General features: G+C 51.7%; 8 protein-coding genes across 8 annotated transcripts; 3 read left to right on the forward strand and 5 right to left on the reverse strand.

The window, feature by feature from the left end:
* The first annotated feature begins 1,188 nt into the window (after positions 1 to 1,188).
* On the forward strand, positions 1,189 to 2,173 carry BDW74DRAFT_162856 (sterol desaturase family protein). The gene has a single exon (XM_073726013.1). It carries the CDS (start codon positions 1,408 to 1,410, stop codon positions 2,095 to 2,097), a length of 690 nt encoding a protein of 229 aa, XP_073578585.1. The 5' UTR covers positions 1,189 to 1,407; the 3' UTR covers positions 2,098 to 2,173.
* An 86-nt stretch (positions 2,174 to 2,259) lies between these two features.
* Positions 2,260 to 7,977, reverse strand: BDW74DRAFT_188880 (uncharacterized protein; the record flags this gene model as incomplete). Its single annotated transcript, XM_073731835.1, has 4 exons — positions 2,260 to 5,190; positions 5,695 to 7,299; positions 7,344 to 7,887; positions 7,931 to 7,977. 4 exons carry the CDS (start codon positions 7,975 to 7,977, stop codon positions 2,260 to 2,262), a joined length of 5,127 nt encoding a protein of 1,708 aa, XP_073578586.1.
* Positions 7,978 to 8,342: 365 nt separating this feature from the next.
* Positions 8,343 to 9,698, forward strand: BDW74DRAFT_171256 (MCT family MFS transporter; the record flags this gene model as incomplete). The annotated part of the gene is made up of 2 exons (XM_073727283.1): positions 8,343 to 8,687; positions 8,739 to 9,698. 2 exons carry the CDS (start codon positions 8,343 to 8,345, stop codon positions 9,696 to 9,698), a joined length of 1,305 nt encoding a protein of 434 aa, XP_073578587.1.
* Positions 9,699 to 9,820: 122 nt separating this feature from the next.
* On the reverse strand, positions 9,821 to 10,894 carry BDW74DRAFT_162860 (lytic polysaccharide monooxygenase auxiliary activity family 9 protein). The gene is made up of 3 exons (XM_073726014.1): positions 10,787 to 10,894; positions 10,376 to 10,729; positions 9,821 to 10,308 (listed from the first exon to the last, which is right to left on the reverse strand). Exons 1-3 carry the CDS (start codon positions 10,842 to 10,844, stop codon positions 10,025 to 10,027), a joined length of 696 nt encoding a protein of 231 aa, XP_073578588.1. The 5' UTR covers positions 10,845 to 10,894; the 3' UTR covers positions 9,821 to 10,024.
* A 1,469-nt stretch (positions 10,895 to 12,363) lies between these two features.
* BDW74DRAFT_171257 (glycoside hydrolase 5 family protein) lies at positions 12,364 to 13,819 on the forward strand (the record flags this gene model as incomplete). The annotated part of the gene is made up of 5 exons (XM_073727284.1): positions 12,364 to 12,516; positions 12,576 to 12,902; positions 12,958 to 13,423; positions 13,497 to 13,686; positions 13,753 to 13,819. The coding sequence occupies 5 exons, from the start codon at positions 12,364 to 12,366 to the stop codon at positions 13,817 to 13,819; spliced, it is 1,203 nt and encodes a 400-aa protein (XP_073578589.1).
* Positions 13,820 to 13,859: 40 nt separating this feature from the next.
* Positions 13,860 to 14,837, reverse strand: BDW74DRAFT_188885 (alpha/beta fold hydrolase; the record flags this gene model as incomplete). The annotated part of the gene is made up of 1 exon (XM_073731836.1): positions 13,860 to 14,837. One exon carries the CDS (start codon positions 14,835 to 14,837, stop codon positions 13,860 to 13,862), a length of 978 nt encoding a protein of 325 aa, XP_073578590.1.
* Positions 14,838 to 15,171: 334 nt separating this feature from the next.
* BDW74DRAFT_162861 (uncharacterized protein) lies at positions 15,172 to 16,310 on the reverse strand. The gene is made up of 2 exons (XM_073726015.1): positions 15,898 to 16,310; positions 15,172 to 15,815 (listed from the first exon to the last, which is right to left on the reverse strand). The coding sequence occupies exons 1-2, from the start codon at positions 16,284 to 16,286 to the stop codon at positions 15,524 to 15,526; spliced, it is 681 nt and encodes a 226-aa protein (XP_073578591.1). The 5' UTR covers positions 16,287 to 16,310; the 3' UTR covers positions 15,172 to 15,523.
* Positions 16,311 to 20,100: 3,790 nt separating this feature from the next.
* BDW74DRAFT_106879 (uncharacterized protein) lies at positions 20,101 to 20,893 on the reverse strand. Its single transcript, XM_073721652.1, has one exon. The coding sequence runs from the start codon at positions 20,732 to 20,734 to the stop codon at positions 20,219 to 20,221; it is 516 nt and encodes a 171-aa protein (XP_073578592.1). The 5' UTR covers positions 20,735 to 20,893; the 3' UTR covers positions 20,101 to 20,218.
* Positions 20,894 to 21,036: the final 143 nt, after the last annotated feature.

Raw genomic sequence — 21,036 nt, forward strand, 5'->3', positions numbered from 1 at the left:
GGTATGCGGCAATTTTACCATTGGCTGGTAAGGAGGGCGAAGAGATGCAATCAATCCTTGTGGGGTTCGCAGACGGCTGTGGAGGGGAGGGGTGCAACTTGGCTCACCCTGGCGTCACTCGCACGCCGCAAGTCAGACCTGGTATCTGAATAACATAAGGGGGTAAAGCTAGTTAAATATAAAGAAACTATACCTTAAAATAAGGTAAAAAATTATTAAATAATTATTTCTTTATTAATATACAAGGGAAAATATTATATTATTATTATTTTAAATAAAAAAGCCCTATGGCTTATATATATTAAAAAAATAAATTTAAATGTATTACTTTAAAATAGTTATTAACTAATAAGCAGCTAGTATTAAAGCTAGTAATAAATAATACTTAACTTAATATATATATATATAAAGTATATTAATATTACCTATTATTAAATTTAAAATATAATTTAAAAGGGGCTAGTCCACCTCTTATATATATAGAATAAAAATAATATTATAAATATACTTACTAAGCTACTTAAAAATAAAGTTTAACTAGTTTAATAAGCTACCAGGCATTATAAAAATTTTCATTAAATAACTAATTTAATAGGCTATATACATGGTTTAATAACCGTAGTTTTACAATTTAATAGTATAAAGTTTTCCTATGTTTTTCTTCTCTTAACTTATCACCACGGGACGCCATGGATTACTAGATTAGGAAGTTAGGGTAGTATTATAATGACTTTATTAAGGGGGTGTATTGAATGACTTTTTAGAGTGCAAGGACTATTTATTTACATAACCCCTTATTACTAAAAACTTATTACCTTAGTAATTAGTATCGGTGTTTGCTTACCTAGTATTAATACTAGTTTACTAGGAAGGATTATCCTAGTTCCTTTCATAATTCATTAATTACATGATCATCGTACTTTAGTAGTTTGATAAAGGACCTTAATCAGACTATTCCTCAAAGCATTGGCCAGCGTACGGTATAGAAGTTGGGTTCTGAGAGCGATATTCATTCTATATATTAGGCTCTTCTCATACAAAAGACCGAAACAGTGCCAGACCCTAGCCCCCCTGCTCTCACGCACATCGTTATCGCTGGCTTTACCCACCCACCTACGGACGCTCGCATCCTTTTGCCTTAGAGAAGAATCTTTATCTTGAGGTTCCCATGTACATATAGCATTGCTCGGGATCTCGCTTGAACCTACCGGAATTCTGGATGTAGAGGCAGCTGATTGCTTTTAGCGCTTACACTCTACATTACCCTTGTACATACCTAGGTAGGTCCATCGGTTCAGGCATACGTGCATCCATAGCTATATATAACAACCCGGGGCTCTTAATCAATTCCCAAGTCCAAACCCTATCCTTCCTCCTTCTCCAGGCGCTCAAGATTACCTGGCGAACATGCTCTCATCCACCTGGACCTCCATCGTCACCCGCTACCCCCCCGCAACAATCGAAGTTACCGGCAGCGCTCTCCTCCAACTAACAATCTTGCTGCTCTACTTCGCCAAATCCTTCACCACCAGACCAAAAGACCGTCCTGCACTTCTGCACTGTCTGCCTCTGTGCATAACAAACATCGTCCTCGCGGGAGTCTCCCACGCAGTCTTTTTGTACATCGTCTCTCTCACCCGCGATATTCCGTTCGAAGAAACGTCCCTAAGCACAATCTCACCCAACCTTCCCTCCATCCAAGAGCTAAGCAAGGGATTCATCCAAGGAACAATTCTCTTCGACATAACATTCTACACCCTGCACACCCTTCTACACCGCGGCATTCTCTACAAACGAATCCACAGCGTGCACCACCGCTTCGTCTCCAGCGTCTCGCTGGCCGCATACTACAGCCACCCAGCCGAATTCGTGCTCGTGAACTTTGGCAGCGCGGTGATTCTGTCCTCGCTAATGCGCGCACATGTGGTTAGCCAGTTCATCATGGGCGCGCTGTCGCAGGTCATTGCGCTGTATATTCATGAGCAGGGGGAGATATCCTGGTTGCTGGTTTCGCATGATGGGCATCATGTGAGGCCTGGGACGAATCTGGGATCTGTGGGGGTTATGGATTGGTTGTGCGGGACGTTGGGGAGGTAGGTAGGGGATAGATGAATGGGTTGGTGTTGTTTGGATTGAGGGTGCTTATGCTTGCTTACGCTCTGTACGGTGGAGGAGGAAGAAGGTAGAGAAATACCAAGCAATAGCATTCTGTTTCATTCTCCCTATTGCAGCTCATGGAAACAAACATGATCTGACAAGCTACTCCTCCCTCCAACTAACCTTCCCACTGCGAAATTGGCTGATTAAGCCAATCGGCAAAAGTCCCGGATCAACAACATTAAACCCCCCAAACAACCCCACAATCTCCGGCCCATGAAGCTGCGCAACCCACTTCCAGTACGGGGTCATGGAGTGCCAATCGCCCGTGATACCAGACAAGTTGAACTGGTCCTTGAGTTGCTCGAAGCTGACGTTCAGAGAGCAGGTGGGGTCATGTTCAATGAGCTGTTGCGAAGGGCAGCGAAGGAGATTTTCATAGACGTTGACTAGATGGCCATAGAAGCCGTAGTTGAGGAGCTCGCGGTAGCGGGTGAATTCGTCGAAGGGCATGAAGGTGTTCACGTCGTCTGGTCTGAAACCTTTGTGCTGTGCTATGACGTGATCTTTGTCTTTGGCTGCGTAGCGGCGTCTAAGACCGTCGTAGCTGTCTCTTTCTTTCTTGAAGAAGTCGTCCATTAGGGAATCGGGGCTCGCAGTGACGGCGTCGCGGAGGCCAACAAGACTGATAAATGGGCTGGACAGTTCAAGACCGCCGAGATCGATGGGAAGGAAGAAGTATCCATCTGGGATCGAGGTGTTTCCGAAGCGAGACTGGATTGTCTCGCGGAGGTATGTGACTACGCTTTGGTCGCCTTTGGCGTTAGGGCTGGTCGAGTCGGAAGAGAAGATCTCGCGCTGGATGCGCTCGTGCGTTTGGAGCATCATGTCGACATGTGCCTGACCGAAGCAGTTGGCGGGCGTGCCGAAGTTGTAGGTGAAGAATGTAGACGCGTAAGAGTTCCAAGCCTGGATCCAGCCGAAGATACTCGCTTCTTTGTCTTTGAGCTGGTGTTTGAGTTCTGCGATGTGGATGTCGACCATCTTCTGGTCGATTTCGAAGCGTCCGGACAGGGAATTGAGATAGAGCATGCCCCATCTAATTCTACCAGCAGGCAGGGACTCAATTGTGCTAGCGGAGTCGGCATCGGAAGTGATATTGGCGCTGCCGCTTTTTTCGGTGCTCAGAGAAAGACCCATTGTCTTGTTGAATTTTTTGATGACATTCCACGCCGCAATGCTGGTTTCCTTGCCGCGAGACCAGAACCAGAGATCATCGTTGACTCGCCATAACGACTCACCGTTCGTTTCCTTGTTGATCAGGAAATCGAGGCAAAACAGTGCCGTCTCCCCGAAGACCTCACTCAAAATATGCGCACCAGGCGTACCGCGACGACGTAGACGGGGTTCAGCGTCAGGCTCATCAGCAAATTTCAACGGGGCAGTCAGGAACCGCTCAAAAAAGATGAGCCAGTTTTCAGAGACGCCAAAAAAGCTCAAAACCGCGAGGATGGTCGGATGAGGCAGGCTTGGATATAGTGATTCGTACTGCGTACGGAAGCATGTGATCTCGCCATAAAGCCGTTTATTGATTGTAATATCCGCACCGAGCAGAAGTAGAAGGTTTTGCTTCGCCTGCATCTGGTTTGCTGGTCTCATGATACTGTCAGCAAATGGTGCGTGATAGGATTGGTCGGGGTCATAGTGGTCGGAAGGCTCATCGCCATCGAATAAACCGAAGCCCATATCCTCGTCGCTTTCGTCTTCCTCCTCAGAATCGGAAGCGGCCTTCAAGAACCTGGCAGCAGGGGCTACCGCCCTTTTAGCCCGAACGGTGGCGGAGGCAACCACGGCTTGGGCTTCCTGTTCCCCCTCTTCCTGCTTCCTCACTTGCGCCTCGCTCGTCATGAGCTGAGAAACAAAGTACGCACTCCGATGGATGGATTCTCTCACGATCTGTAGGTTCGGCTTATCGTTCTGCTGGCCGAGAAAGAAGGCCCGTCGTTTCTTGTCGATAGTGGGGACAGTCGACCGCGGAGAGGTCCACACATTTTTCGTCCTGCGGAAGTTCTGGAAGACTTCTTTGAAGAATACAGACCACTTGACACCTATATACTGTAGGAAGATTGCTTGGATGAGATCCTCGTGCATATGGATCTGATATGAGCCGTTTAGCTGCCGCCGTTGCTCAACAGTGACCTCCGGGCCCCACGACCAGGAGTGCAGTGCAGCGAGGCGCATATTCAGAACATCGGCTAGCTCGGTCAAGACAGTGCGGTCTTTCAGGAAATCTCGCAGGACAGCGCGTTGTTTTTCGGTGGGGAGGTCCGAACTGATTAGACCAGGTATCACCCAGTTCAGAGTATATGAGTCGAATCGAGACGAACTTCTTAAATGGGTTTCGAAATTGGTGACCTTCGCGCGTAATATGTCCAGCGCCTTGGCAACGGCTTTCGCGTTGTCAGCAGCTGTTTCTTCGGACAATGTCGACTGATTGGCGGGGGTCGTAAAGAGGTCACCGAGGAAATTCTTGACGGTGTCGGCCTCGATATCGACTGGTGTGAAAACCAAGTCCTCCCACTCCTTTCTTGACTCTAGCTTTTGTGAGCTCGCCACTTTCTCGAAGCCGTCAGATTTGGATGCTTCCGCTTTTGGATTCTGCTTGACTGAAAGCCACTCCATGGTGAGCTGGGCGAACAGCGTCGCATACTCGTATTTCAGAGTCTGCACGTCGAGCACTCTCAGTAAAGACCGGCGCCATCGCTCCAAAGTATCTTGAGAGATAGACGGATCATACTGGGCTTGTTTTAGAAAGCGGTCCAGGTTCGATAGCTCTGTGATAAGACGGCGGTCGTTGTGTATGAGGTCCGCCACACGGCCGTCATCTCTGACGCGAACGTCGAAGCAGGTCTTGACGCCGTTGGAGAGGATACGAAGTTTATCGAGCGGAGAGTCTCCAGCCTCGGCTGCTGCTAGGGCATCCGCTTTGCGCTTCAAGAAGATCTGGCGCTTGTTCGATAGCTCCTCGAGCTTCGCATCGGTGATGTGCTGCAATGTCTGCGAGTACTCTGTGTTTGAAGACATGGCCGGCTTCTAAGCTTGTGTATCAGATGGTGTAACAGTGTACGGTCGCGTCTGGTGAAATGAAAAGCAGAGGGTACTAAGATCAGGAAACAGCCATGGAATGGCCAGCGTTTAAATACTTTGTAAGCGTGGGACTAAACTCTGATTGCTGCCTTCCAGCAGATAGATGCGCGAGGCTCAGACGAAGGCGTGATCCGATTGGCTGCAACGATGACTCAATGCGCACGATGGAGTCATAGCACAAATGAAACGCGGCGCTAGCAAGGAACTAGCCTTGCTCCGATAGGCGATGAGCTTCGTTTAGGTGTTAGTTGGCTTCCATTCGCTCGAACTGAGTCGGTGATTGGGGACTGTGGATTTACTGCGACCAAGTCTGGGGTTACATCATGAACGGTCGAGTTTCGTCGTTCATCACCCAGCTGATTGGTTCGACGGTGCCCGGATAATTGAGAAAGGAGTCGGTCATCTAGAGTGTGTTAGCATCGCGTTGTCTGGCGGATAGCAAGAACATACAATGAACTCCCAGTCGCCCATGAAGGGGGCCGAATTCGCAGACAGCTCGTCAAGGACCTCTGTATTACCACCAGCCTGTCCCTGACCGGCCTTCTCCTCCATGAAAGCAAGGCAGCGCTCCTCTGCTGCCTCTGCGGCTCGCAGGAGATACTCTGGTAGCCCACTCGGCTTAACGCCCTTCATTAGCCCCTCGATCTGGGCCGTTACGAGACATGCTAGTAGGTAGCCTTTGACATTAGTCTCGCCACATTCGATCATATTCCACGATCGCTCTTTTGCATCGCACAGCAGGGAGAATAGATCGACACGGTACGGACTGGGGCCGAGGCTATCTTCATCCTGAAGCTGGGTCTTGAGCTCCAGCGAGACGAACATGGTCGCGACCATTGAACCAGTGCGGAAGAAACCAAATCCGCATTCCACAAAGCGAGTTATGTTACCTTTGTCTGATGCAGTATCCTCGCTCAGAGCGGAGTTCGTAATTGTCGAGGATGGATAGATGGCGTACCACATCTTGAGAGCGCTCTCGATGATGACCTTCCGGGAAAATGCATACGCCGCTTCGACAAGTGACTTTTCGAAGAATGGCATGTGGAGGCAGCATACGTAATAGTGGATCATAAAGTCGAGGACACATGCCTCAAACTTCGACGGGGATGGGCCGCGGCTGGAGTAGCCCCGGAGTGTCCTACAAACCGCTCTGTAGGATTCTCTTAGCTCTGCATCAAGCCGGAGCGTCCCTTCGTAGGTGCCGTATGAACCAAGGTCGTTAAGGAACTTTGCAATCGCGAGGCGATGTGGGTAGGTCCTCCTTAGCGCCCGGGCAATCGATGTTTGTGTATACTCATCGTCGGCCTTTGGTACCGGATCCTCGGTCATTAGTTGTTCGTCATCGAAATTTCCCGGAGCAGCACAATCGAAATCGCTAAGTGACAACAAAGGCGCACCGCCAGAGGAGATGCTCGACTGCAAGCAGAGCTCGAGAATCGTGTTCCATAGTCTCCGCCGCATCTCAGCTGCCAGCGTCGACCTGGGCGGCAAAGCCGACGGATCCCTGTGAAGCCCCATATGCAAGGCAGTCCGGAGTAGCGCACCAGCTGATATCCATGTCGAGTCGCCACCAACATTGATGATCTCCCGCGCCAGAGTCAGCAGAACTCTGCTCTGAAGAGACTGTATATTGAGTTGAGGTTTGAAGTCAGGGTCGGAGAGCCAGGTGTGTGCTTCATACACCCAGCGAATGGCGGACGGCCTCATGGAGAATCGATCGTCATACGTGATGGCTCCTAGCGCAAGAACTAGTTTGAGCTGCACTGTAAAGGCGGTGCTAGGCCGTGCATCAGACACCCACAGCGCGTCGTATTCAGTCTTGAAGGTGGGCACGTGCAGCACTCGGAACGTAGTCTCGATGGTATGAAGGTAGCAGTCAACCAGTTCGTCGGCAATGCCTTTCGGAGGCAGCTCTGAAGTAGGCGGGGTAGGCCATTGCGGTGTTCGTTGTGCTTTGATGATCCTTGCCAGCTCTTTGCACCTCTTGACGCCGGAGCTGACCTTGGAGGGCTTCCCGCGGATGAACGGCTCGATCATCTCGAAAACATCTCGGAACTGCGCCGGTTAGATATACCATAAATACCTGGAGGAAAACTCACCATGGACGCCCCCTGCGCCCAGTGACTCGAGCCAAAGAGGCGGCTTTTGTGTATAACCACGCTACGACTGACACACTGGGAATCGTTGCCCATGCGGCTTTCGTGATTGATATGAAACGTCCCTGCTATCTCCGACGTGCTAGTCTCAATCCTCGAGCTTTGCGAGGGTGGCGGCGGTGGTCTCGTAGGCTCCGTAACCTTCGCCAACTGTTCTTCCAGCTGCCTGATCCTGCTCTTCATCGAGTCTACCTCCGAAACCGAAGCATGGCTTGCCCGGGACGAGGAGCCTTTCGAGCTGGATGGTATTGACCGTGACGCATAACTTGGAAGAGATGTGACTGCATTTGGGGGCAACATTTGACCATCTTTTGTAGCTTTGCAAAGGTCTAGCTCGACTGTGCGACTAAATCCGAGATCTTGCGGTCGGCGTAAAGCTGGAGCTTCGCCATCGTAGACGCACGGCTCGGCTTTTGACTTGATGCAGTTGCTGCATGGGCTTTCGCGGTTGCATCTGATCTTACGCCTCCGACAGAGCGAGCATGATCTGTCCGTGTCAGTGTCGTTCAGGGAGCGTGCAGCGGACCTACACTGCTGGCCGTCTTCGCCGACGCTCGGGTCCCGGCGCGGCGATCATCTTCGCTTGCGTTCCCCACAGCTGTGATTGGAAACAATTCGAGATGTGGGTCTATTCAATTGACAGTCTCGATGTCCACAACAGCGATGACAGAGCGAATCTGGAGAAGAAAAGGAAGGGAGAAGATGACACTCGTTTGTTGTGGAGAGAAGGTGCGTTCTTGGTCCGAGTGGCTGGCCTTATCCCGCTCCGACCCCGCTTAATCCGAGTCCGAGCTTAAAGCCGAATACCACGGGCATAAGGCTGCATTTGCTGAAGAGGATATAAGGAAGGCGCTGCATCGTTCATTTTATCCAAAACCATCATCAAAATCACCATACTCATCAGCCTAGATACATTATTTACAGGTCTGACTTCTAGCTACGATGGCGGCCTCGAAAGAAATAATCCACGACCCGGAAGCGTCATCTATCAACAGCCACCACGACACCAACAACGAAAAAACACCACAAGACACCATCAACGATAACTTTGGCCCTGCCCCAGATGGTGGGCTCAAAGCATGGCTAGTTGCTGTCGGCGCATCATGCACCATTTTCTCCACGCTGGGCTTTGCAAACTCCTTCGGCGTCCTGCAAGAATACTACGCCGTACACCAACTTTCCCACGAGTCCACAGACAGCATTGCCTGGATTGGATCGTTATCTGCCTTTCTTCAATTTGCAACTGGTGCATTTGCAGGTCCGCTGTTTGATCGCTACGGTGCATGGGTATGTCTCTTTTCCACCTCATAATATCAATATTTATACTAACAACCACAGGTAATCCGCCCACCGGCCATAATCTACGTCTTCGCCCTAATGATGACAAGCCTTTGCACAAAATACTGGCAGTTCATGCTCGCACAGGGCGTCCTCGTCGGAATATCGACTGGCATGCTTCAATTCCCCGCCATGGCCGCCGTATCGCAGTACTTCGACAAGAAGCGCGGCGCAGCACTAGGGCTCACCATCGCCGGGTCCTCGATCGGCGGCGTGGTCTTCCCAATCGCCCTGTCGAAGATGCTCAACTCCTCCTCCCTCGGCTTCGGCTGGTCCATCCGCATCATCGCATTCATTATGCTCGTCCCCATGGCCATCTCCTGCCTAACCGTAACCGCGCGCCTCCCGCCACGCACGACGGCGTTCTTCATCCCGGGCGCTTTGAAGTCGCCGCTCTTCGTCATCCTCATTATAGCAATGTTCTTCCAGCTCCTGGGCATGTTCAGCCCGATCTTCTTTATCCCGACGTACGCTGTTTCCCGGGGCATGGACGCAACGCTGGCCTCATACCTCGCCGCGATCCTCAACGGCGCCTCAACATTCGGCCGGATCATCCCCGGCATTTTGGCCGATAAATTCGGGCGCCTCAACGCCTTTGCCGTCGGCGGGATCACGACAGGAATTATAATCTGCTGCATGAACGAAGCGAAGTCCAACGCCTCGCTGATTGTCTTCTCGGCCGTCTTCGGGTTCTGGTCGGGCACCGTCATCTCGGGCGGGAGTGCCGCGTTGACAACTGTGCCGAAGAACCCCCAGGAGTTGGGAACGTACCTGGGCATGGGCATTGCGTTGTGCGGGTGCTCCGTGCTGATTGGACCGCCGGTTAGTGGTGTGCTTGTGGACCACTATGGGGGATTCTTCGAGCTGTCGATTTTCAGTGGTGTGATGTGTCTGGCTGGGGGTATTATTGCGTTGCTGAGCAAACTGGTTACGGAGCAGGGACTGTTTGGGAGAGTTTAATTGTGGCGACCTAGTGGTTTCTTATGTTGATGTACTTTGATAAGGACTTCTCTACTCTTCGCTTACAATGCGCTTAGCCTAATTCCTTCACGGTCGAATCTAATCAAAAGTCCTTCTTTATACCAAGCTACAAGATAAATGATACCAAATATGCGTCCAGCGCATTACAGGACAACGATGAAGCCAACCTCTGTCCGAGCCCCGCCCATCCTACCTGACCCCGGGCCTAACTTCTAACTTCAAACAAGCTACCAGTAAACCCTAAGAACATCCTAAAGCCACCCCCCAGCTATGCCCAAAGACCCCTCCACTCCCAACGAAGCTATCTATCCACTCCAAACCCTCGGCCCAGGCGCCGTATAGTTCGTCGGCACCGGCCAGTAGATATTTATCAGAATCCCAGGGTCCGTCGGATCATAAGCACCAGGGAACGCAACGAGCGGACTCGGGTCTCCATCCCCACCACCAGAAACAGAAACCTGCCCGCAAGAGAGGTAAAACTGCGCCCCGCCCTCTGTTCCAGCCCCATGCAGCGCGATGTGTTCTACCCGGAGAAGATACTCTCCGTCCGGCAGGGAGGAGGGGATTGTGAAGTTTACGGTTGTTGCGCCTGCCCGTGTTAACATTAGCACTCGCCCTTTCAAATGAAGAGATGTGATGGGAAATCTGGAACGTACCGTTAGACGGCCACGTCAACCCGTTATCAGAAACAGTGGGCCCATCCTCATAAATCTTAAACCAGACCTGCCCGTCACCATCAAAGTCACTCGCGTCGCCGGGTGCTTTGGCCATATACGCGAGCAGCGGGCCGGGATGTCCGATATTACTGCGGACCGTGAAGCCGATATCTTCTCCCGCCGTGACGGCGAGTGTCTCGGTGTTGTTCCCGGCCGTGCTGGCGTCCTTGTTGCAGCGGATGTCGAGGCTCGAGACGTCTTCGACGGGCCCGTTGCCGTAGGAGCCCGTCCAGTCGCGGACGTATTTCCAGTCACCTGTGGGCTGGCTGTCTTGGATGAGGGCTGGGAAGACGTCTGTGTGTTTGTTAGTTGGTAGTGGTGGTATGGTGGGTTGGGATGGGAGGCGCTTACAGTGGGCGGAGGCGGTTAGGGCCATCGAGGCCGTGGTGAGGAAGAGAGTGGCTTTCATGGTGAGAAGGGAAGGGATGGCACTTTCCAGAAGTGCCTGAGAAGTGAAAATGAAAGAAGGAAATGAATGAATGATCAGAGAAAAGAATGTTCTTCGGTACTCGAGGGACAGAGACTGTACTGGATACTTATAGCCTCGCCCTGAAAGACCAACCCTTTCTAAGCGCCGACCAGAAACACGACTGACTCTCCGTTAATGTCAAGACAGGCCGTTATCCAAAACCACATGGTTCATGTATATTGACGCCGATCGGTGTACCTGAACGCTGTCATCCAATGCATTCGGTGTCGAGCCGCCGTCGGAGAGCCCCATCCGGCCCTCGTGTTTCAAATCTATCCGGAACCCTGCAGGTGTTCTTGGCCTTTAACCGCGCGCGAAGCCTGGCATCTATTGGACTAGAGACGATAATTTCTGACACAGTGGCTTGTAAGCCGGGCGGAGGTTGCCGTCTTTTGGAATGCTATTCCGCTCGCTTTGCTGTGCCCAGGTTGTACCGCTAGCAATGCCGGGCTGACGGAGCAAGCCCTAACTTGACATGGACAACCCGGAAAAATCGTTGATCGTAGAATTGCACCTGGCGCATATACCCGAGATGAAAAACAGTTCCGTGTCAACGAATCTATCACTTCATCTAAGACTATGAGACTGAGCGTGTCCCTGAATCCCTGAGCATGGGCATCCTCCTGGCGGCTAGGGTAGCGCTCTAACGTCGATCAAACAGGGTTCGCGCCGGATACATTGCAAGCCCACTATGCCAAGAGCCTGGCTGTTTAACTGAGAAACATGAGTCTGGCAATAACGAGCTTTATCTTGGCACGATGACGGAATCCGTGTAAGACTTAATTGGTTTATTGGGGTTTTGTCACTGGGATCTGTGGGCTGACGCCCAGTCTAGATATAACTATGACGGCAGGGCGCGAAGCTATTACTTACCTAGGTAGCCAGCCAACAACGACTAGCTACCGGTAATTTGGAGTGCTTAAGCTAGCAGAGTAGGGAATTAAGACTGCCGGCTGTTTGGACCTTCCAAGCTGGTACTCATTTGCGGGGTAGTACCTTCCTCCGCATCGAATCTGTCCTAGCGCGCAAAGGCCGAGGGGCCTCTGCTGGGAATATGAGCCCAGGTCGGGCAATTGCAATCCTCGCACCTTCCGAGCTTCTGTATGTATGCAATTCAGATATCTGGCGAGACAGGCTCTCCGTTTGCCTAAATCTTGTTTCCGGCGCTGTTCCCCTACACATGTTTATGCGCGCTCAGTCAATACCCTAGGTGCCTATAGGGCATCTACCTGATAAGCTCGTATGATTTATTCTGGCCCTTGCAACTGATGATCCCCGCAACAGCCGTTGCGGGGATTGCTTCATACAGTACGGCCAAGGCGGGCATCTCTCCGGAGCTATGAGCTACCATACGACTAGATTGCGTTGAGCTACCGGGATGCTGGATATAAGTTACCTCACAGCTGCCCTCTTTTACGACGAAACGAATTAAGCAATTGCCGTAAACTCGTCAGTGGCCATGCTTCTCTCAAAGCTCCTACCGATCGCCCTCTTAACAGGCACCGCACTCGCCAAAAGGGGCTTCGTCACAACAAAAGGCAATAAATTTCAGCTTGATGGGAAAGACTTCTACTTCGCCGGTAGCAATGCTTACTACTTCCCTTTTAACAATGTACCTCCCTCCTCTTCTTACCTTCTCCTAACAGGATACCTAACAAACTGCTCTCCCAGAACCAAACAGACGTCGAACTGGGCCTCTCCGCTGCCAAAAACGCCGGCCTAAACGTCTTCCGCACCTGGGGCTTCAACGACAAGAATGTGACGACACTGTCCGACGGACTACCAGACTACGGCGGCGAAGGAGCCGGCGAGACAGAGATCGTGCTTCAGTGGTGGGACGATGGCAAATCAACAATCAACCTGGAGCCCTTCGACAAGGTCGTGAATGCGGCCGCTAAGACGGGAATCAAACTGATCGTGGCATTGACGAATAACTGGGCGGATTATGGGGGTATGGATATTTATACGGTGAATCTGGGGGGGCAGTATCATGACGACGTATGCTGCCCTATTTTCCCTGATAGGAAGAGGAGTTGCTAATGTTGTGGAATAGTTCTACCGCCTCCCCCGCATAAAGAAAGCATTCAAGCGGTACGTCAAAGAAATCGTCACGCGCTACCGGGACTCCCCCGTCATCATGGCGTGGGAACTCGCGAACGAGCCGCGCTGCGGCGCAGACGGAGTCCGAAACCTCCCACGGAGCGAAGACGCGTGCTCCCCCGAGCTGCTTACATCCTGGATAGCCGAGATGAGCACGTTCATCAAGCGGCTGGATCCGCACCATCTCGTGACATGGGGCGGAGAGGGCGGATTCAACGTTGACTCGGAGGACTGGGCGTATAACGGGTCTGACGGGGGTGATTTTGAGGCGGAGCTGAGGTTGGACAGTATTGATTTCGGCGTGTTCCATTCTTATCCGGATTGGTGGACGAAGACTGTGCCGTGGACGGATCAGTGGATAAGGGACCATGCGAGGGTTGCGAGGAGGGTTGGGAAGCCGGTTGTGCATGAGGAATATGGTGCGCTCCCCTCTATCCACTCGTCCTGTTCCTAATCGAGCTGCTCGGTGCTGATGAGATTGGTATGGTGTAGGCTGGCTCACGCCTCAAGGTCGTCTGGATAATCTCGGGACGGTGTCGAATATCACGCGCCTGGAAGCAGTTGGTGGCTGGCAGAAGATCAGCCTGAAAGAGAAGATGCCCGATATGTTCTGGCAGTATGGGTACTCGGGATATTCGTATGGGCGGAACCATGATGATGGGTTCACAATCTATCTTGATGAGTATGCTCCCAACTTGCACTATCCCTCTATGGCAGAAGAGTGTCATTGCTAACGTGTGCTCTGCAGTGCCGAAGCAAGGGAGCTTGTCTACAAGCATGCGAGGGAGGTAAACAAGCTGAACCGTCGACGATAGATGCCTGGCCTACATATCCCGCATTCTTAAGCTATTACAGTCAATTGTCAGGGCTGGCAGCAGCTCCAACCCTCTCCCACACCCACCGCACCCCCCTTGCAATAACATCCGGCCGCACAAGATGCACATTATGCCCACAGCCCTGCAGTCTCACAAACCGCGTATTCATTGACAAGCCTAACTGCTCCTCTTGAAGTTCCTTATCAATCTTATCCCACCTCTCCAGCAAATCCCTAAACTTCCCCCTCTGCTCCGTCGAGCCATTCCCAGCCTCAACACCCATCTCATAGATAGCCCTGTAGTCGCTAGCCGTATTAGCACGTATCACAGTCAACGGCTTATCCCCCAACACCTGTCGCTCCAACTGCTTTTTCAGCTTCAACGTCTCGCAAACTTCATAGAAACTCCCCGTCTCAATAGCAGCACCTTCCCGGCTTGCAATGATCTCCTTCGCGCGAGTCCTCCACTCCTCATCAGTCAGAACCGTGTTTGCTCGTAACCCCGTCGCCCGCGCATAACTCAAATCCCCCATAACAGCAACGATATTCTCATCGGGCACCTTGAAGAACTCACTGCCCCGCTCAGTCGAGGCGTCGACGAGAACCATACCTACAACCCTTTCGGGATAGTGATGTAGGAACTCGCGGGCGATGAGGGCGCCGTAGGAGTGCGCTAGGAGGATTAAAGATGCACTTTTAGTGGTTTGGAGGGTTTGGAGGAGAGTTTTTAGGTCTTTTGCTGCCGTGACGGCTTGTCCTTGTCTTTCGCTGTCGCTCTTATGGTGGGGATCTGGGGTTGCTGCCGGTGCTGCAGGGGCCCGCTCGCTGCGCCCGAGACCCGAGCGGTCGTAGAGGAGGGTTCGGGTGAATGGGCGGAGGAGACGCTCGAGCGCGACGTAGGAGGAGGCGACGTCGCCGGCGCCGGGGATTATCACGACGAGGGGGGAGGAAGGGTTGCAGGGGGTGGGGGTCGGACCGGTGAGGGTGTAGGAGAGGCTGTGGGTGCCGATTGAGATCATGGTGGGTTGAGCGGGAGTTGGAGATGGACGTTGGGGTGGAGCGGTTGGATTCATTTTAAGTTTGGAGGCGAGATCTGTCAGTTGCGTTGTTTTTGATTTAATGACCTATAGATTGGGTTGGATTGGGTTTGATTGGTGTGCTTTAATGGACAGTGGTAGAGAATTGAAAGTGCCTAGGTGAGGTCAAGACCAGTGGGGTAATGCACTGTAGCTTAACAGGGCTCTCTATAATAGGGAGAGGAGACTACCGTAACCACCAACTTTAGTGTGATCCTGCAGCTTTATCAGCCTTAGCATAAAGACGCAGCATCCTTAGGTGTTAGGTTTTTTTTTTTTTTTTTTTTTTTTTCAATGGTACCAGTTTGATCGACCGATTTCAGATGGTGAGGTCTTGAACAGCTCTGGAAGTATTAATCAGAGGCTGAGGTCATGGGTGCAGCGCCTGGTGATAACGAATAGAGCCTTGAGCTCGAAATACCGTCCAGTCGCTAACTGCATTTACCCATACAATATCACCTTTTGTAACCCACGTAATAACGAAAACAGTCCTGCCTATAACTCTAATCTTGCCATGGCCACTGGACTATGACAAATAGTTCGAGCTCCCTCTGCCTTTCCCTGTCCAGCTGGACTACTCAACATAATTGTGCTCATAGTACCCGCGTCAATACTCGGACAACGTCTGTTCAGGGATCTCCTGGGAGAAGCGAGGCAAGGCTTAATTGACGTAGGTACTCCGTCCAGGCCACCTCCGCCTCATACATCCGCCGCCGAGTATCATACGCATCCATAGGATCAATCAGACGGGCATGGTCATACTCCGCTCCATTCCCCGCAGCTTCCATCTCCAGATACCCAGGCGCATAAATCTCAATGTCCTCAGTCCACCCCTGCCGATCCCCATTGAACCCGAACAAAAGCTCGCCGCGCGCTTTGGCTCCTTCCAGGATGTCGACAATCGGGAGATTCATGTATAGACTATATTCATCATGTATGTTAGCAAACACTTTCGCTAGGTAACATATGTATTGGAGGTTTCGCCTTCGTTAGGGCAACGTACTCAGAATTCATCCGCGCATTCCCACCAACACGATTCTCCTCAATCTCCTCAAGGGTCTGGTACTGGTTACTGTACTTGAGATGAACAGGCCACATATTACACGCCCGTCGACGAAAGGATTTCGCAACTTGCCCGTTGCGCTTGAACTCGACCATGGTGATATGCCCCGTATCCAGGTCATCCGGGGTAGCTATGAACCAGGGATCCAAGGTGTGAAGGAAGACGACCGTGCCGCGGCGCGTCATGGCAACGGCATTCCAATTCGCTGGCTCCAGCAGCGCGCGGGGGAGGACGTCGGTGATTTGGACGACGGAGGGATCGGGATGGCTCGCGGGGTTTAGAGTGATACCACCGTGCTGGGACCCGTACTGATCCATGCAGTGGCCCATTTCGCCGTCTAGGCGGCATGAAAAGAGGAACAGTTTGATACATTTGGCGCGGTTGGAGCCGTATGCGGGCTCTGGGCCCAGTGGTGCAAGACATAGGAAGCGAGGGCAGTCGCCGGGGTAGTTGGCGTTTTGTGTAGCGTCTTTGGGGGCAAAATGAAGCCGGTCTTTGCAGGGATCGCTCGTGATATAAGTCCCGGAACTCTTGAGTCGCTTTTGCCCATGTTGTCATTAGTGCTCGGCGCTGGCGGACTTTGTAGTCGCCGTCTGAGTCGGGAACGTTGGCTGTAGCTCGGGGGACCCATTGTTCCTGGATATAATTGTTAGCGGGATGTTTGAGGATTCTTGGGAGGCGGACCTTACCTCCACGAACAGGAACCACGCCTTGGACTCCTCAAGTGCCTCCTGTTGGGTGATATCGCCGTTCGCATCGATCTGGATCTCTGAGGGAATTGCACCAGGCCAATGTGGAGGGCGCGAAGGGGAAGCGATCATGGTGCGTGCTGTTCAGATGAAGTCAGAGTGTTTCGAGAGTTGTTGTTTCTGTTGTTTCCGCTCTTCGCCGTGGGAGTGGAGAGATGAATAACAAGCATTTTCTCTGCTTGGGAGTGGAGGCGAGTGAACCAATAAAATACAGAGACATCATTCAGGATACAATAAAGAAATCTCCAACTATCGCCAGCCCTCCCGATCTGTGTCCTCTGCAACGAATATTACGTATCACTAGTGGTGCTTTAGAAATTGGCATTCTATGATAAGAATAGTAGACCTCCATTTCTTCTCACTGCATTCGAGTAATATCGTAAAAAATGTTGAGGAAAACTCGAGTAATGAGGCATATTTGCAATTACGCCGATGCGCCGACAAGTGGGATGAGGGAGCTGACTCGAGAAGCCTATCAGAACCCAAAAGCTAAGAGAGTAGCTCGCAGTCAAGATCGCAGTATACGACGCAAACGCTGCAAGTCCGTAATCGACACCACCAGACTAGGGAGATTCGCGGAGCATTTGTGGATGCAGCACGAGGAAACTAACCGGCCAAAGCAAAATGTTATGGCACGAAAGGGCACCAAGTGTTACTCTCACCAACGGTGAGCCTCTCTGGCTGCGCTCACGGATGACGAAGTCCCCCGTAGAAGACCTAGTGCAGTAGACGCCCGACGCCGCTTTACATCATAGATTAATGTACCTACCTAGGACGTGACCTTCGACGGATGAATCCTGAGATGGACGAGGAAGGAAGCCTAATCCCTCCTGACGCGACCGCAGTAGGTCCGAAGGTTGTTTCGGATGCCATGTGCCCATGGTACGTTCCGATGAGAGCATTGCGGTTGCTGTCAATTCCTACCCAGAAATTGGATGAAACGGCTCGTAGGAATTAGCGCTAGGGACAATGCAGCTAAGGGATGTTTGGGTCTTTATGCATCGGATTAGACCGACAATGATGCAAGTCACCGGCGGAATGCTGCCTTCAGTCATGAGACGCCGCCGGGATCTTTCCCTGGGTAGCTGAGCCATTTCTTGGGATGCGCGGGCCTTCAGCTACATTGTACATCGGCGGTACATGTCCGGGCTGCAAGTCGGCCTACCTAGGTAGAGTACAGATGGTGAATGCTCCAAACAGGGAACTAGGAGCAAAAACCTTGGAACGCATCGCGAAAGGTAACAGAGGGGATATGAGAGGTCAGTGCACCGTGTGATGAGCTCAGGCAATCTAATTCCAGAACTGACATAGGTATGCGAGGCACCGTGAGTCAGATCCCGATGGCCTTGTGCAACATCCATGACCAGGCGTGTCGCTTACCTCCGATCTCGTTGCTTGGCAGTTCGTGCCGGCACCGAGGTGCCGGGATCAACAGGGCTTGATTTTCTGTTTACCATGCTCCCAGGATGCGTAATTTCTCGTTGTCCTAATGGAGATAACATGATATCTTATAGAGAAGACTTCGGTGTTGCTCCGGGTATAATTTGGACCAGATTCAACGTCCTGATACGTCGAGATGCATGCTGGCTTTAGCATGTCAAATGGCTCTGCGCCTTAGGGGATTGGATACTCGACAATGATAGTGACATCTCCCAAGGTCCGGGCTCCATCAGCATTTTCCTATCCGGGATGACGAGGATGAGACCACAGAGCGTGGTGCCATCGGCGTTCTTCATCGACAAGTCGGCCAGAGTGGTAATCTGGTGGTGGCTTCGGCGGCCCGAGATAGAATATTCCCGTTCTGGGGAACATGTCCAATGCCTCAAATAGCAGCAACACAACAAGACAACGAGGACATGACCAAAAAGCCACTGGCAGTGCCGATAACCGAGGAACAAGCCCTGTCGCGCATGGGCAAGGAGTCACCCCAGCCAATCAGCCACCCTGGCTCTCTAAAGACTTTTGATCATCGCAAATACTAGTCGTCACAGAAGTATCGAAACTGGTTGATCGAGCTCAGCATCCGGGGTCCGGGGAATTTACTGGGTAGGACGAATCTAAATTACCCAGCCCGGTCGGATATGGAACGCAGAGTGCGGTCAATGCACGCTAGCTCAGGAAAGTTCTTTGAGTAGCGATGGTGGAATTTATGAACTATCTTAGGTAAAGGCAATCGCACCGCAAAGCTATGCTCTGACAAGGACCGCCGGATTGTCTTGGACAGGTAAGAAGACATTGCGGAGGGGTTAGCAGGGTGAACAAGGGCTAACCTGCAAACCAAGTCATCCCAGTTCAAACGGCGGCTTGGCTCTGTGGTGGGTTGTATTTATTTACCACCCCGCAGTGTGGCGTATGCATGCCAGATCGAGATCCATGCGACGGCCAAGACAGGGGAATGAGATCCCCGCGTGCGCTAGGTCGATCAGCAAGCATTAAGCGGCATGATGCCAAAAGGGGACTACTCGGAATGATGTGCGAGTGGAACGCCAGCTTAGAGGTTTCCTGTCAGATGGTCATTTCACCGCATATGTGTACAAATGACTTGCCATGAGCGGCCTGAGCGATTTGCAGCTTGGCTACTCGGGGTCACCGGAAGAGTCACTGCAACAAACCGGACGGGGTTTGGAGGTCAGAGAGTATACGGATGTGTATCTGGTATTTGCCACTTTGCTGACTACAGGAGCGTGCAGTTGTAATGGAGATGCGATCTGATCGAAGGGTATACATTTTGAAGTCAAACATCGCCCAGTAGTGTCGCTCACCGAGTCGTGTTCGGACCTTCGTGGCGTCTGACAGGCTTAGTTCCCTAGAATACTAACATACCTGCCCCGTCAGCACAACATTAAACAGGAATAAGGGCAAACTCACATGGTGAGCAAAGATGACTCGCGCGCCAACAATTTACTTGTCAAATTTGTAGGCCTCAACACGTTTCGTAAGATAATGACTGTCTGGGGCCGAGTCGCCACGTGAAATCACCGAGCGTATGCACACCTAGGTCATATTTACCCCGTGCGGTCCGATTTCAAAGGCGAAGAGCTTGGACCCCGATCAATTATTGGCTAAGTGAGTCCCATTGAGTATGCGGTCCGCGAGGGGCGACCGCGAACCGAACCGGAGTCGCAGCAAGCTCTGTTCTGAGACAAGTTGAAGAAATACTTGAGCCCCAGGAGGATCTTGTCAGCGAGGCCACGCGACGGGCACAAAGCACACCTGCGCGTGAAGCAGTTTCACAGACTCCCTGCCGAGAAGCGGAGGTGATTGGCGATACTGCCATCAAACTACGGAACAGTCAGGGAGCTGACCGCGGCGGAAATGGAAGTCAGCCACTGCATTATGCCTTTATATGGCACGCGGAGGGCATGGGTTCAGACGTAGGTCGCGTGGCGAAGAGCCTTGCGCGATCGAATGGAGCCTAGGGATCTCGCACTCGGAGAGACCCAGCGCATGACAGGTGATATGCATCCGATGGCGTTCTGAGGCGGACAGAGGACCTGCCAATTTGGTGATATTCACTGACAAGAAAACGGGAAGGCTACCACGGATGAGGCTTGATTGTCCGAAAGAGCACAATCAAGCTCAATCGAACAGCCTTCAGCCTTTATCCAAGTAAATCCCTCGTCGGTAGCCCGAGAAGGAGATGCAATCTGCCGAAAGGAGCGATACTCCGAGTGCTGGGTCATGGTGTCCAGTAGCCACAATTCCTGGTCGTAGCGCACCAGCACATAAGGAGGACCTGGGTTCACTCTGTGTAAGTTATTATACCAGCTGCGACTTGGGCCAGTAGATCGTACCAACCAAGGTCCAGTCAAGGCACCGTTCCTGATGGCGGACGCCATGGTGTTGGGTACACGAACACAACAAGGTAAATTGCTAAAGGATACTTTATACCTCGTGCCCGAGATCAAGCCCAGCCAAATACTGTGTACGAACGTCGCCGCAATTGTCCACAAGGGTTGCCGCATGCTTGTAAGCCGAATCCACAAGCACCCTGCACCCAACGTAAGATGAAGGCCAGGCATGATCATTCAACATAGGCAGGTCTACCCTGACTTCTGACTTGACCAGCCGCAAAATCAGGGACAGCCTGTACATATTACCGAGCTTGCATGAAATGAATGCGCCACATTTCGGTGAGCTGAGGCTTTAAGATCTTGAGGATGTCCATCATGTTTTGGTCAGAACCAGTGTTGCTGTTTTAGAAAGAAACTAAACCGCAATACACGACAACAAAGGAAGAACAAGAAACGGAAGAAGAGCCATAGGCAAAGAAAGGTGACAGCAAGAGTAAGGGCGTCCGCGATGCACATGCCTTATCTGTGAAATCCAC

Source organism: Aspergillus multicolor, assembly GCF_047715735.1.
Source record: "Aspergillus multicolor strain CBS 133.54 unplaced genomic scaffold BDW74scaffold_44, whole genome shotgun sequence".
Lineage (NCBI taxonomy): Eukaryota > Fungi > Ascomycota > Eurotiomycetes > Eurotiales > Aspergillaceae > Aspergillus > Aspergillus multicolor.